Genomic DNA, 16,562 nt, shown 5'->3' on the forward strand with positions numbered 1-16,562 from the left:
TTTTACATTTACATTTATGCATTTGGCAGACTCTTTATCTAAAGTGACTTACATTGCATTCATATTATACTATTTTATTTTATTCATGCATTCCCTGGAAATTGAACCCATGACCTATTTGCTAACGCCATGCTCCACTGTTTGAGCTACTGGAAAACAATTACTCAACTGATCAGACCTGCTGCTGGTCTTGCTTTTTATTCAAGGCCAGGTAGTTCAGTCTAAACACTGTGATAAACAAACAAGCTATTTACATTATTTACCATTTGAGTGATCAGATTTACAATTCAGACCAATGGAAATTTCCCAGCCCGGGTCCCTTTCTTGAATGTGGGTACTATAAAACAGCACAAATCAGAGGGAAACTAATCCCTCTAAAATATAACATTCTTGTGGGACTTTAAATGATATCTGAATATTGATTTTGGCTCATATCTGTGGTGGAACACTTTATTATGAGTGAGGAAAAGAAGAAAACTAACTAAATGGAATGGAAAATTATTGTTATTCTACACATAGACACACAGAAAATTCCACACAAATTACACACAGGGTGAAGGAATCACCCTCGTGAGGAGTTGACCAAATCCGCACCAGAAAGCGAACCTCTTGTCAAGGCCGCTGTGGCTCAGAGGTTTCATTGCTGTTCTCTGCTGCTCTGTAGAGATGTAAATAGAAGAAGCTCTGGGCAAGCCCAAGGGAGGAACGCCCTGGTAAAAGCCTGTAATACCAAACCATCACCAAGGGAAAATGCAATTTGCTCAGGAAGGATTCACTCCTATCTGTGAAACCTTCACTCTCTTCTGGGAGCATCCTCCAACGTTAGGTGGTGCAAGTGAAGAAACGAACAGTGAAAAAAATGAAGACAAGACTGAGAACTGAAGAAGGACTGTTAAAGAAGGGAAGAGGATCCACAGAGAGCGCCGAACAGCTTGTGCTTGCTGTGGTAGTGCTCGCTCGCTCATTCATATTTCAGCCATCCGGTGTCCAGGATTAGAAAAGAGTAAAAATAATCTCATATAGATTTCCTTCATGCAATTGTAATTTGAAAAAACTGGAGCTGGACTGGGCGTCACAGTCACGTTAAGTCAGCTTAAACCTGACATGCCCCAGAGCGATGACCTTCGGTGTCTCAGCGGATAGACTGCACCTGTTTATGTATATGGACATCTCTGGCTCTGGCTGAGTTAAGCTTTTCTACAAGAAACAATGAGCACTAGACCAATGGCCTTAAAGTAGAGCCCATTTTGCTGTCTTACACAAGACTGTCAGTCTTCCCTATATCCAGCCCTCTGCAGTACAGAGGGCCGCCCACTGCTGCAGCGTGGGATCTCAGCAAATAACAGCGCAGCATGAGCAACTCTTGCTAAAGCCACTTGTGATAATTGAAGATCACCTTGAGTCTTTAAAATTCCTTTGTCTTCATCACCAGCAATATAAAGTCATTCCGCCTGTGTCGCCTTGTAGTTGACCATAAATCAAAAATGTGTTAAGCAAAATCAACGTGCTGCAGGGGTAAGGACCACATCCACAGTGACTCCTGAGAAAGTGCATCCAAGCTGAAATGAAATGAAATCAATGCGGGACCTGACAAATACCAAACTGTACAGCTTGACTGTGTAACTTTATGATTTTATTTAAAGCTCTATTGATGCGGGCGTCAATAGAACCAGGCAGCTGTTAATTGCTCACAATGCTTAGTCTTCAGACCGTCTCAGAGGGGCACGTTTTCTTTTTACTTCTCTTTTCTATGTCAAGAAAGCTTTCCCACAGTTGCAAAAAGCTTGACAGTGGGGTCTTAAGTGCTCTCAGGCTTTCTGCGGGCCTTCATTAGAGGGACTTGGAGAGGGTCTCTGGATACTTCACTCCTAAAAGACGGCAGCATTTTCGGAGCCAGAACATTTTGAAATAAGAAAATAAGAGAGAGGTTGTTTTGGTGGATGCAGGGGACTGCAGGGAAATAACTGAAGTGCTCCCGGCATCTGACTTTTCCTGAGAAATCAGGAGGCAATGACATATGTTATTTGACATGACAGGACTGAAGCAGTGAGTGTGTACTTCTTAGAAAGTAACTGTCCTGGTAACTGATGCTTATTCTAAATTGCATTCTTAAGAAAACGTGTTAAAACATAAATGTGATAGATAGATTTTTTTTATCTTCTTAATCCATATTTTCTTTCATGTGGTGTGAAATTGAGTGCAAGTGTATAGAGTAGAGAGTACACAACCATGTCTATGACTTGGAAACTAGATGTGAGCCAACGTGTATGTGATGTTGTCATGGTTCCATGGGAAACTATTATCTCTACTGCAGCACAATTGTGAGTTTGCAATGCAAGCGTCCATCCGAGCAACCATTTACAGGGCATCCCTGCGTCGGGCCCTTGAGTCAAAACAAATGAGTAAAGTGCCTCCAGATGGAGAGTAATTTCATTATGAGCGCTTGGGCTCCACTTGTTGCAGTGTGATGGAATTCGTGTGCGTAGGATGGAAATTTTTGCCATTGTTTAGCTTAGCATCGTAAGTTCATCTTCCACAAAGCCGCAATCAGATGTTATTCCGCTAATTCAAATAAACCCAATGAGAATAAACAGAGAAATAACATGATCTCTGCTCATAATCGCATTCATGTGGTTTGTGTCCAAGTGGAGGCTTATTAAAAAAAGAAAAGAAACTAGTGCTTAGCATTTGTAACAAAAAAGGGGAAGCTTTATGCCTGCTCCTCCTCTGAAAGGAGAGAAAGAGCTCTCCATCCCTCGATGGAGCAGAGGACGGGAGGAGAGGCGAAAAGAACAGGTACAACACCGAAAACCGACACGATTCCCCTGCCATTGATGAGGCCATTATAGCGCAAATGAGGACAGATTGAATCTAAGCTGTTCCGTCGGCCTCCCTCTACTCTCTGGCCATCCAGGAGCAAATGATTAATTGTGCGCAAGGGTCCGACTGCTGAAAAGCACGATTTCCAGCCCGCCCCCTCCCCATCTCCCCGAGCTTTGGCGTAGACCACACAAAGATAACGCAATGGGGCCATGTCTGGTGGCAAGGCAATTTCCTGTGCTCGAAAGTGCTGTTTGTGAGCTAATGACAGCTCTCTCCCCCTCCACTCCCCTAATCCATCCTCTCATTTAGCCATCAGCTTGCCCTTTCTCCCTCCGCCTGCCTGTTGTCTGTCACATAAAGACTCATCTATTGACTAAAGACAACCTTTCAATCAGGCCTCGCAGAAGTAAGACTGATTTGTCCAAAGGGAGGCCAACCAGTGTTAGAAATTAAAGATGCATGGAATATCTGATTCAAGGGAATCTGCAGTCCCAAATTCCCAAAGTGGGAGCAACTGCACCAGCTAGAGGACATTTGTTAAATCTGAGAAGAGCTAATGTTTTTTACAGGAGCACAGGGGTTAGAAATGATTAGGATAAAGGGCGGCAGGGGCCGAAAAGAGCAAAGCTCAGTGTTATCGTTGCCAAGAGGAACATTCAAAAGGTCTTGCTTTGAGAAAATGACATTATAAAGTTAGAAAGCTGCCAAACTTTAAGCCCTAACCATAAGAAAATTATATTTCTCAAACCTTCCATATGAAATACACGATTTTTCATTGGTAATATATTTAGGTTTCGATCAAACGCCCACTTGCCTCCCCCCCAAAAAAATCCTAGGACGTCAACGTAACCACAGAAATGCAAAAGCCTCTCCAGATCAGAATATTTCCAATGCCATTTTGTACCCAGGATTAATAATCCGCCTCCTCACGCTCCCTTACACAATCAACATTTAATCTGACAACACACTGCAAATACTCAGAAGGTTTACCCTGGTTGGTATTTCGTGGCATGCCATAGTACTACAAGTAAAAATGTGAAACACTCATTAAACTGCACTTATGATTAGTGTCATGAACTGCTCGTGGAAACAGACAGAGGTGATCCAAACGCAGGCTTTATTAAGAGGAGAATCCAGAGACAGGTACAAGGAAACAGGCAGGGGTCAAAACCAGGTAAGCAGTCCAATATCAGAAGTACAATACAGGGAGAAGGCAAACGGGAAAACCAGATACAGGCAAAGAATCCAGGAACCGTGAAACTAGAAAATACAAAGGAACTCGGAAAACGCTGGGTAATGCAGTAAGACACAAACAATACTGAGCACTGGTGCAACGGGCCACTCAGGCTTAAGACAGGTGCGCTAAACAAGATAATAAAACACAGGTGCATAAAATCAACATTAATCAGTCCAGAGTAAAACATAAAAATGAGTGAAACAGAGAAGGAGTGCCCCCCAGTGGCTCACGCGGGCACTCCAGCCGCTGATTGTCACATAACCCCCCCTCTAAGGAGCGGCTTCCAGACGCTCCAAAGAGCTCCGGGGGGAGGTCAACGGGGGATGGGATGGAGGGCCAGGCCCGTGCAGGGGAACGGGACCAGGACACAGGCAGACCGGGCCTGGGCCGTGGAGCGTGGGCGACCAGGGCGGAGCAGGGCGTGCCGACGGCCAGGGCGGAGCACACTCAGAAGGGAGACAGGGTGGAGCACACTTAACACAGGACCAGGGCAGAGTACACTTAACAGGGGACCAGGGCGGAGCACACTTAACACAGGACCAAGACGTAGGGAGCACAGGGCTGGACAGGACCAGTGACAAGAGCTCAGCCGAAGGTCGACGTGCAGAGGTCCATGTAGGCGCCGCCTCCATGGCCCTCACAGGGTACCTACGGCCCCCCCCCAAAAAATACTTGGGGAAGTCTAAGGCTAAAGCCTCCAGGCTGGAAACCGCCACAGGAAGAGGCGCAGGAAAAACGAGGCGAAGAGGCGGAGCCGGCAGGGCGTGGCGCAGAGGCGGGGCCGGCAGGGCGAGGCGCAGAGGCGGGGCCGGCAGGGCGAGGCGCAGAGGCGGGGCCGGCAGGGCGAGGCGCAGAGGCGGGGCCGGCAGGGCGAGGCGCAGAGGCGGGGCCGGCAGGGCGAGGCGCAGAGGCGGGGCCGGCAGGGCGAGGCGCAGAGGCGGGGCCGGCAGGGCGAGGCGCAGAGGCGGGGCCGGCAGGGCGAGGAGTCTGGGAACGCCCTCCGGAGCCTGGCGAGCCCAACGAGTCCTCCTTCTCCTTCTGCGACGGCGCTTCACTGGGCTTGATTCATTACAGGATGCACTTGACTCAGTTGACTCACAGGATGCACTTGACTCAGTTGACTCACAGGATGCACTTGACTCAGTTGACTCACAGGATGCACTTGACTCAGTTGACTCACAGGATGCACTTGACTCAGTTGACTCACAGGATGCACTTGACTCAGTTGACTCACAGGATGCACTTGACTCAGTTGACTCACAGGATGCACTTGACTCAGTTGACTCACAGGATGCACTTGACTCAGTTGACTCACAGGATGCACTTGACTCAGTTGACTCACAGGATGCACTTGACTCAGTTGACTCACAGGATGCACTTGACTCAGTTGACTCACAGGATGCACTTGACTCAGTTGACTCACAGGATGCACTTGACTCAGTTGACTCACAGGATGCACTTGACTCAGTTGACTCACAGGATGCACTTGACTCAGTTGACTCACAGGATGCACTTGACTCAGTTGACTCACAGGATGCACTTGACTCAGTTGACTCACAGGATGCACTTGACTCAGTTGACTCACAGGATGCACTTGACTCACTCGGCTCGCTCGGCTCACTCGATTCACTCGGCTCACTCGATTCACTCGGCTCACTCGGTTCGTCGAGGCTGACGTGAAGCTCTGGTTCATCGAGCGCGGTCTCGGCTGGGCTGACGTGAAGCGTGGGTTCGGTTGGCACGCGCTCAGACTCAGTAGAAAACCCTTGAGGCAGGAATACAACTGAGCTCACGTGAAGTGTCCGAACGTCGGGATTCACATGTTGCGTGGATACGGCGGACCCCTTACGAAGGGCTGCTTCACCGGGAGACAATTGATGCGTGGATTCAGTGTACAATGGCGAATCGTCGGGCTTTCTGTGAAGCAAAAGTTCCAAAAAATCCACAGTAAAAAGCGAACCGCCCATGGAAAGGGCCAGGTCAATATATTGGGTTAGAGTCCAGCTTGAACTTGGAAACGGTATAGCAGAGCCGAGCGGTTCAGACAGTCCTCCCCGAAAGAACATCATTAAACAGAAATCATCTAAATAGGACTGACGAGAGAGCTTCAAAAAATCGGTCACAAAAACCTTGAGAGGACGTTCCCCTTGACGGAGGCTTACGATCTGCGCTGTGGGATCCATGACGAGGTCCGTGTCTCTCTCAGCCGCTGGATCAGTAGTGGCTCAGTATTCTGTCATGAACTGCTCGTGGAAACAGACAGAGGTGATCCAAACGCAGGCTTTATTAAGAGGAGAATCCAGAGACAGGTACAAGGAAACAGGCAGGGGTCAAAACCAGGTAAGCAGTCCAATATCAGAAGTACAATACAGGGAGAAGGCAAACGGGAAAACCAGATACAGGCAAAGAATCCAGGAACCGTGAAACTAGAAAATACAAAGGAACTCGGAAAACGCTGGGTAATGCAGTAAGACACAAACAATACTGAGCACTGGTGCAACGGGCCACTCAGGCTTAAGACAGGTGCGCTAAACAAGATAATAAAACACAGGTGCATAAAATCAACATTAATCAGTCCAGAGTAAAACATAAAAATGAGTGAAACAGAGAAGGAGTGCCCCCCAGTGGCTCACGCGGGCACTCCAGCCGCTGATTGTCACAATTAGAAGTACATCTGTGGTTTTAAATGGAGAAGATGCCTTTGTTGAGGCCATAGTACCGAGTGGTGCGTATCGACCAGGCCTGGTGAGCTGCAAAGACGTCCCTTTGGGGCACGGTGCCCATGCTATCATGCTAAACTCACTTTAGTTCGACCAGCAAGGTCTGTGCCAAGCTGTCGAGAAAAATGTGCCGTGCACACATTGACAAATGACAGCATTTGGCCGGAGGACAGGACAGTGGTAATGCGAAAATTTGGGCCTTCTTATCAATGCATGGACGGGAAGGAAAGTCACCTTCAGGAGATGGCACGGAAATGTCTCAGCACTTCCCTGCTCATAAAAAATGACACAGCGGGGCAAAAAAATTCACATGATTTGACATTTGATTCAGAGCCAGAATTTTCTGTACAAAAGTGGTTATAAAATATGCAGAGGCTCCAGCGGTTGTGGGAGTACTGTGTGTGTGTAGACAAAACTGAGTGGGGTATATGGGGAGTTTCCAAAATGCTCTTTTTCACAATACTAAAAAAAAATCCCTTCTCACATTTAAACCACATTTTACAAAATAGCCCTGAAGGACGATAATAACATATTATGAACGATTCCACAAAAGAGCAAAGTGTTTAAAGACAAAAACAAGCATTAAGCGCATACATATTGCTCTTAGCATAATGTGAAACAGATTACATGAGACTTTCTCATAAGGTTCTTAACATAATAAGAACATATATCAGAAAAAAATATGCTCACCTTAACCCTGCTGAAAAATATATCCGTTTGAATATTTGACCAGTTGAACAATCTTTATGCTTTCTTTGGCATTATGAAAATTCTTTTTTTATATAACTGGTCATACTTATGCTGAATATACATATTTTGAATAATAGTTTTAGTTTTTTGTTCTCCTTATTGTAAGAAAGGTTTAAAGTTTATCTAACACTTAGACCATGCCTTTATTCGTTATTTTAAAACAGCGATTTTTCATTTCACCTGAATTACTTGGCTAAGGAATCGTATTAAGTATTTTTCAACTCACTTAAGCAAATAAAAATGTGTATTTAACTATGGTGTATGAATGAAAATTGAGTTTGAGGCATATACCCGTGAAATATATTCCGTTTTTCTCACACCACATGGAACCTCATTTAAATATTATATTTTAAATTTGATTTGATTTGAAATTAGAAATGAGAAACACCACCGATGTTCTTATGGTATGCACCAACTTGAATTTCATGAATCTAATAAAACAAAGATAAGGTGGACACCTTATAATGCACAGTCTACCTCACATATACATTTAAAGCGAGAATGGAAAGATAAACTGGCTTGATTAGGTGTATATTTAGTGATCAGAATTTGAAATGAGAGCAAGCGCAAGCAGTACCTAAGTTATAAATGGAAAATAATCAAGGGGGTGCTTCTTATTAGGCAGGTTTAGGTGCTCTGCAGATGGAGAACACATCAATGTGCTGCCTACCGCACTTCCTTCAGCTCATTGGGATGCAAGTCACGCCCTGTGTGAGAAAATGTCCGAGATAGCTTTGAAGTCATTAGTTCAGTCATTAGCACAGTTATGTTAAATATAAATTACAATTCATCAGCAGAAAGGGCCGATCATTAATTCTGTGTAGTTTGGCAGGCGTTAAATCACTGGCAGTCATTTAGTTGTGGAGGAGGGTTAGCCGCGAACTGCTCTGTCTAATCTCCACTTTGATCACCATCTCGAAACCCGATGGAAGTGTTTAAATAGCTCCCTGCTTTGCAATTTTTTTAGTCGCTGTTTATAGTGATCACAAAAATTCTACGGTGATCACGAAACCCAACAGCGAATGATGGAAAAGGACGCTCAAATCTCTCAATTATGTCGCAGTGCACCATCTATTTTAATAGGCCTTTAACGATCATTGAGATTAAAAGATTCGGTTGGCCTCTCACTCAAACAATGCATTTAATATGACTCTTAAATTACACCTCAAGTGTGCTCTGAATTGCAAAAACATACATTAACATCACATTTTTTAAATGTTTATCTTTCATTATTTCTCCAGATGCCACATTATTCTAATCTACATTAATGAAAACACACATACTTGCCCTGAATTCCCATAATCCAACACTGTTTTAAACATAAACTGCTGTGCTTGAACGCGTCTATAACCCCTGGACATTTCTGAAAGCACAACACTTAAAACTCCACCACTAACCTAAATATATAAGATGCTTTACCTGTAAAATCCCTTTTATGGATTAATTTTATGACCTCACGATAATCTCATTGACAGTCACCATAGTCTTTGGTGATACATGAGATAAATCTCCATCTGCCATTCAGAAAGATCAGCCATAAGACAAAGGTAAGTCTGGGTTGTAATATAACTCATGCTGGAAATTATTATCCTCACATTAAGACTCAAAGCATTATCACTTGTGGCTAAATCGTTGCACCAAAACCACAAGCCATTCCTTAATTTTGCCATCAATTACCTAGATGTGTCATATTCTTACAAACTGGCCCTATAGCACAGCCGTAATGGTCAGTTAGCAGAATGTTGAATCTGCTACTGGAGAACATGGATGTAAGGTGTAAGGTTGAGCTTGATTACAGCGCATTGGGGATATTTAGCCATGATACAGTGTCATTTGCAGAACTGTGTGTTTCTTCTTCTCCAGAGGGGTGGAGAGATGCCTCAATCAGCAGGAAAGTGATGTGTATTCATGTACCACTGCTCTCCTTGGCTTGCAAAGGTCTTTGGCAGAATCTAGGGAGGCTCTGTATTATTAATGAAAATTGATTCCCGACTTACTCACACTTTCCTGCTCCCGAGCTCCTGTTTTATAAGGTCATTTTCTGCTCTGGTCACGAGAAGAGGACACAGGGCATAAGATGAAAGATGTTACTATTTTTCCTTCTTTGATTCTCCCTTCACCTGTACACCTTGCTAACACTGCCGAAAAAGCTGCCTAACAATGATGTAACTGCCATGTCCTCTGGAGCCAGGAATTAATGGCGGGGGTGGCTTTACTCCGGGTCCCCAGTGAGCGGCGCTCATTTGGAGGATGAGGTTGGCACTTAGCGCCCTGCCAATTGGCTTGATGGAGATGCGGCGGTAAGACCCCCCCGTATGTCCCGCTTCCTGCCTCACATGCTCTCTGGGACAATCCGGGGTATACCCAAGGAATAAACATAAACTCACTCACAAACACATCAAATCTCTCCAGTGCTATCAAAGCATTTGCTATGAACTCTGACTAAACCTGTTTTGATATTTAAGGATGTGAGTGATGAAGGTGAACGCAGAGAGCCAGAGAAGACTTCCCAGCAGGCAACAGACGAGAGATCTCAGCGTCAAAGTGAGTCTAACACCCGGTTTAAAGTAGACAACGCAATTCTACAGACATTCTAGACAGAAAACACACGGCACGCCGGTGGTTTTAATGGTAAGGTGCACCCAGAAAAGTCAGAACACTTTTTCTAGCGGCAACGATGCAGCACAATGACAAACGACAGCAACTTTAGCTGTCGCACGGGCGGTCGCATGCTAAACGCCGCGGTGTCGGACCGGACGGGGTGACACCAGACTATGCGCCACAGGTCCACAACGCAACACAGTTTGTCCTTCAAGAACAATCAAGAAACACACAGACAGAGTTAGAGGAAAGGGACAGCAGAGGTGAGGAGAGAGGAGAGAACCCCGCAGAGGAGGCGGGAGGGGGACTTACAGTATCTCCAAATCGCGCAGGGCTCGGAAGGCTCCATCTTCGATGCAGCTGATGTGGTTGCTGTCCAGTTGCCTGCAGATGAGAGACAGAAGTCAGCGGCAGGTCTGCAGACGAGCGGGTGGGGGCTGAGGGGAGGGAGGAGGAGGAGAGGTGGGGGCTGCGGGGAGGGAGGGAGGTAGAGGCACTAACACACACACGGGCATCTCATGTCTACTCTGCTCTCCTCACCGCAGTCGGGATAAAGGACCAGCTGGCTAAAAGTGGCCTGTCTGGCTATAACCTCCTCCTATCTCGTCCTCTTCTTTTTTGCCACACTGCTGAGAGTGTGGGGGCAAAGAGAGGTAAGAGAGAGAGAGGGAGAGAGAGAGAGAGAATGGGAGGCTGGCTATAGTGCACAGCCCACCCCGTCTGTCAGTTCTCTGTAAATATTAATTGCATTTTCTCCCCCCAGCCTGCTCGTCTGCCCCCCCTCTTCTTCTTCTTCTTTCTTTTTTTTAAAAGTCAGAATGGGAGTAATTTCATTACATTAGAGCAGCCAATCCATTACAAGCTTTTACCGGCTCTGTCAAAGAAACAATTTCATTAAAGGAAGGGGTTCGTAAATCAGCTGGGGTCATGGAGCTGGACGAGCAGACGCGAGGGGGACTTCTTTCTTTTTGCTTCTTTTTCCTTTTACTTTAATTTGCAGACTTTGCTATCCGCCCCTCCTTCTGCCTATTTAGCCCTCCCTCCCTGCATTCTTAAAAGAGATGGATTTGAAAGAGACTTGAATAAAGAACAAGGAATCTAAGCGCTTTTCTTAAGTCATTTGTTCAGCAAACAGGGCTGCAGTGACATTTGACCCATGGCAGACACTGTGCCTTTGCGTCTTTAGAGATGGGTAATAAAGAAGAACGGAGCATCTCTGGCGATTCATCCCTCGTTTCTAAAAGACATGCATCTGTCTCCATCATTGCTGATGGGACAGACTGTATGGCATCCTGATCCAACCACAGCAGATGTATTAACTATCACTGTGAAAATTAAATACTCTTTATATGCAAAAGTTAAAGGGATAGTTCACCCAAAAATGAAAATTAGCCTACGATTTATTCACCCTGAAGCCATCCTAGGTGTATATTACATTCTTATTTCAGACAAATACAATCAGAGTTATATTAAAATCACTTCAGAAGGCCTTTATTAACCCGCCAGAGCCGTGGCGAGCACTTTTATAATGGATGTATCGTGAAATCACTGAAACACACACACAGCCTCTTTTGGGTTATTGATTTTTATAAAATGGCTACAACAGCTTGAACAACAATTATGTTATATACTGTAAATTATATACACACATAAATAAGATATACATTTTTTACAAAAACACAAAACCTGAAGCAAATGTGTATCTTTAATGACACATTGTAATGACCATCAGTCTGTAATGATGCCGACACAAAACTTTCTTCATTTTGATATATGGACACCACTGAAAATAACTAGTTCATTAAGAGAGTCAGAGGTTGATTCATTAAACACTCTGATCAATTCTATACAGTGCAGGATTTGTCAGCCCGATTCAAAGCACTTACTCGACTTTTTGAACCATTCATTAAAAGTATTGGCTCGTCTGTTCAAGAATTAGGCTACACTAAAAAGAAGCAGCTCATTATAGTCATTTGTTCATAAATCAGGGTGCACTGGTTTGATTGTTCTTGCGCACAGCCCGAGGACAACTCAGCAGAAAGACTTTTGTTTTAAGCCCTTATTTCACGGCAAGCTGTCGTTTATTGCACAAGGCACATATTTTGATATAAATGCTTTAAAATAATGGCTTTTTAGCATTTATATTACAAGAAGTGCCCTGGACTATCATTTTTCTATACTCAGTGACTGATTAAAACCTTCTGGATTTCCTACAATAGAAGGGTGAAAGGCACTTCAAAAACATTAAGCTATTTCTTCACGGTTAATTTCTTAATAATAATAATCACAGTATAGAAAATTCCACTGGCAAGTGATAGTGAGCTGCCAAACAGCAGGAATATTATGAATACTTGTCACATGTAGAATTCAAACATAGCTCAATCAATCAGGTTTCAGAGCCATAACGGTCTGTATTATCTGAACATGTGAAGTTGATCTCTAGAGGAAGTCATTGTGGTTATGAGCCATAGATTTTTAACAATGATAATTCTGAATATATTCTAGGGCGAACAGCTGTCTAGAAAGTACATATGCGAGCGTGTGGTATGTGGGAATATCCGCGTGTTTGGTGATTGTTTGGAGAGGTGGGACATGGTAGTGTTGGGTAATGAAAGTCCCAGTTTTAATTTCCCTGCTCTAATTACATTGGCCTTTAATCATCCTCAGTCATGAGCCATATTGGCACTTTAGAGCTCTCGTCCTGCCAGTGTCCCATCTGGAGTGAACGGGAGAAAGAAACAGATATGGGTCTTCCTTCCCTTCACTAGACTATTAATCTGTCAGAGTCGGTGATGCTAACCAGCAGCCGCATGGCCGTATTTCATTCACGCTCGATAGCTAACACAGCAAATGACTTAGAACCGACCGCCACAGCCAGGACGATGCTTGATCAGAGCTTCAAAATATGAATCTCATATTCAGTCTATAGTCGTAACAGATGTACAGTACGTGACCTTTCATGGTCACCAAATCATGGTCACTTTGGTTCACCAAAGTGTGGTTTGAGGAGTTGTGTCTGTATCACACTGCTGATGCCTTGCGTCTTCTTGTCTCTTATCTCATTCAGACTTGTCTCACTTTGTTGTCTCATTTCATCCCGTCTTGTCTCACTTCTTCTCTCATCTCATGTATCTTCACCTCTAATATTGTCACTATTTCTTCGATTTATTTTATGTCTCTTCTCATCTCTGCTTAATATTTTGTTTCTTCTAATCTCTGCTTATCTTTTAATCAATTCGTCTCATCTCAACTCCTCTCTTCTAGATCATCTCACTTTCTCTCATCATATTTTGTCTTCTCCTTCAGTCTAATTTTCTTCCTCTTTTTCATCACTCTAATTTAGTCTCTTTTTCCTCTTCTACGGTCTTCCCACCTCTTCTCGTTTTACTTCACCTCACCCCATTTCATCTATTCTCTTTCTTCTCAATTCATCTCACCTAAAATTTTTTTATATATTCCCTGTTCACGTTTCAGTCTATTTTCATCTTCATATTTTTTCTCTTTCATATTGTTTTATTAGTTTTTCTCTTTCTTGTCTTACATATTTTCATCTCGTCTTGTCTTTTCTCTTCTTCTCTTTTCCAGTCTTGCCTTATCTTTTCTCTTCCAGTATCATCTTGTCTTTTCTTATATTGTCTTGGTTTGTCTGGTCTCATTTAATCTTGTCTTATTTCGTCGGGTCTCATATTATTTCATTTTATCTGTCTCATATTGTCTAAATATTGTTTAATTTTATCTAATCTCATTTGATCAGGCCTCATATTGTCAACAATATGTGATCTTATATTGTCTTATTTTGTTTCATGTCATCTGGTCTCATATTGTTTCATTTCATCCAGTCTCATGTTGTCTCATTTAATCTGGTCGCATATTGTCTAATTTTGTTTCATTTCATCTGGTGTCATATTGTCTCATTTAGTTTCATTTCATCTGGTCTCATATTGTTTCATTTCACCTGGTCTAATATTGTCTCATATTGTTTCATTTCATCTGGTCTCATATTGTCTCATTTCATCTGGTCTCATATTGTCTCATTTTATCTGGTCTCATTTCATCTGGTCTCATATTGTCTCATTTAGTTTCATTTCACCTGGTCTCATATTGTCTCATTTTGTTTCATTTCATCTGGTCTCATATTGTCTCATTTCATCTGGTCTCATATTGTCTCATTTTATCTGGTCTCATTTCATCTGGTCTCATATTGTCTCATTTAGTTTCATTTCATCTGGTCTCATATTGTCTCATTTTGTTTCATTTCATCTGGTCTCATATTGTCTCATTTTGTTTCATTTCATCTGGTCTCATATTGTCTCATTTTGTTTCATTTCATCTGGTCTCATATTGTCTCATTTTGTTTCATTTCATCTGGTCTCATATTGTCTCATTTTGTTTCATTTCATCTGGTCTCATATTGTCTCATTTTATTTAATTTCATCTGGTCTCATATTTTCTCATTTCATCAGGTCTCATATTGTCTCATTTCACCTGGTCTCATATTGTCTCATATTGTTTAATTTCATCTGGTCTTATATTGTCTCATATTGTTTCATTTCATCTGGTCTCATATTGTCTCATTTTGTCTTATAATCTGGTTTTATATTGTCTCATTTCATATGGTCCCATGTCGTTTCAAATAATCTGGTCTCATATTCTCTCATTTACTCACTTACTCTGGTCTCATATTTTCTCATATTGTTTCATTTCATCTGCTCTCATATCTAATTTTGTCTCATCTCATTTAGTCTCATTTCATCTGGTCTTATTGTCTAAATTGATCTGGTCTCACATTGTCTAGTCTCTTGTCTTGTCCTAATTGAACAGAAGGACAGCCCCAGTTTGGAGGGGTGTCTTGAAAAAGTGATTCCCAGAGCTAGCAAATTTTTTGATTGGCTATCGTGGGATCAGTGTCATTCACACAACATCGTGAACTGATCATGTGTAGTGTGCGTGTCAGCACCAGCAGTGCACATGAAAAGCTGAGATCTGCAGAGTCCCGTCTGCTAGGCGCAGAAGCTTGTAAAGCGGGCAGCGACTGCACCTCGCCCTCCCGGACATGATTCAAACCCACGCGCGGTCAGAGTGACATTCTGGGTACAGGAACATGAAGTAGAAAGGCTTTTATTAGCACACGGATGAGAGCCTCCCACAAAGGGGTAAAAATCTGAGAGTCCACATATCTGATGGTTTACCGTACAGGACGCACTGCTCTCTTAATGATACCTCGGTTTCAGGTAATGAAGTATTGTGTACCCTACATGTGCAGATGCCATACGGCCTCTCTATCTGCTATGAATAACAAATGTCAATGGAATGAATGTGTGTAAGCCATTTCCCATGAATCCACTGCTCATACTGCACCTGTTCTAATGGGAACCGTACCCCGCTGACACAAGCACGTCATGTTGATATAGAGCTCATCAGGCATGTTTTCGCAGAAGGACTCGAACATGCGTATGATGAGGGAATCTACGACATCACCCTCATTCGTCGCTTCTCGAGGTTAACATGACTGGCGCAGCATGTTTGGCGAACAGTAGGAGGGCATAGCTAAAGCCATAAAGGCAGACGGAGATATTGTGTCTGGTTTAATAAGGTGCAACATAGACTCTCGTTAGCTGGAGGAACCATCTTGACCATATTATCCAGATGGCCCCTCTATAAAAGGTGGAGGATGCTGGCTAAAGGCGGATGCTGACTCCGGCATGCTGTAGCCTGTAAAACTGTGAGGGCGATATAAGAGATGGAGATTCAACCTGCCCTCAAAGCGTGCATAGCCATTTTCAAATAGAGGACATTAAGGTAGAAAAGCATACGAGAAAATCAATTCATTCCTGGAACGCTGCCTGTCTATTTTTTTCTCCTCCTTCCCGTTAAAAAACCGAGGGCTGGATGATTTCAGCAATTAAATCAAGAGTCACCTTGCCACGCGTTGCAGAGGCAGGTCGGTGGGAGAGAAACACACTGCTGACGTACAAATCCATCCTTCTCGCTCAATCCTTGTTAGTCCTTTTTCTTTCTTTTTTTTCTCTAAAAAGCCCTACCTGAAGAAATGAGTGTTGCCTACCTGTACCTATCATTCATCCATCAGAGTGTGACGGTGCACATGACAGTGATGTGATGGGCACTCAAACACTGTCTAACACCATAGACATCACTGTATGAACATCAGGGGAAAACATGCTCCACAAAAATGCTCACAAAAAAAGCTTTCATTTGTACGCAGAGTCGGGGAATATTACAATTTAAAGTAACGCATTACAATATTATCCATAAAAAAGAACAAATAATACTATATAGCTATTTTTTATGAAAAGTAATGTTACATTTATTTTGTGATGTTTTTTTTTAATGCAACATAATGGACAAAGTTCTCAAAATGTATCATGCACCCAACTACCACATTATTTACCATTACAATTTCAATGAAGATA

The 16,562-nt window shown here is 43.2% G+C and overlaps 1 protein-coding gene across 1 annotated transcript in view; it reads right to left on the minus strand.

The window, feature by feature from the left end:
• The window catches only part of slit3 (slit homolog 3), a 171,812-nt gene that overhangs the window by 58,138 nt on the left and 97,112 nt on the right, over positions 1 to 16,562 (minus strand). Inside the window, exon 6 of the mRNA XM_079631727.1 lies at positions 10,444 to 10,515. Coding sequence (XP_079487853.1) covers positions 10,444 to 10,515 — 72 coding nt within the window. The remainder of the gene's footprint in view (positions 1 to 10,443; positions 10,516 to 16,562) is intronic.

This window comes from Phoxinus phoxinus (assembly GCF_949152265.1).
Source record: "Phoxinus phoxinus genome assembly, chromosome: 12".
In the NCBI taxonomy this organism is placed as follows: domain Eukaryota; kingdom Metazoa; phylum Chordata; class Actinopteri; order Cypriniformes; family Leuciscidae; genus Phoxinus; species Phoxinus phoxinus.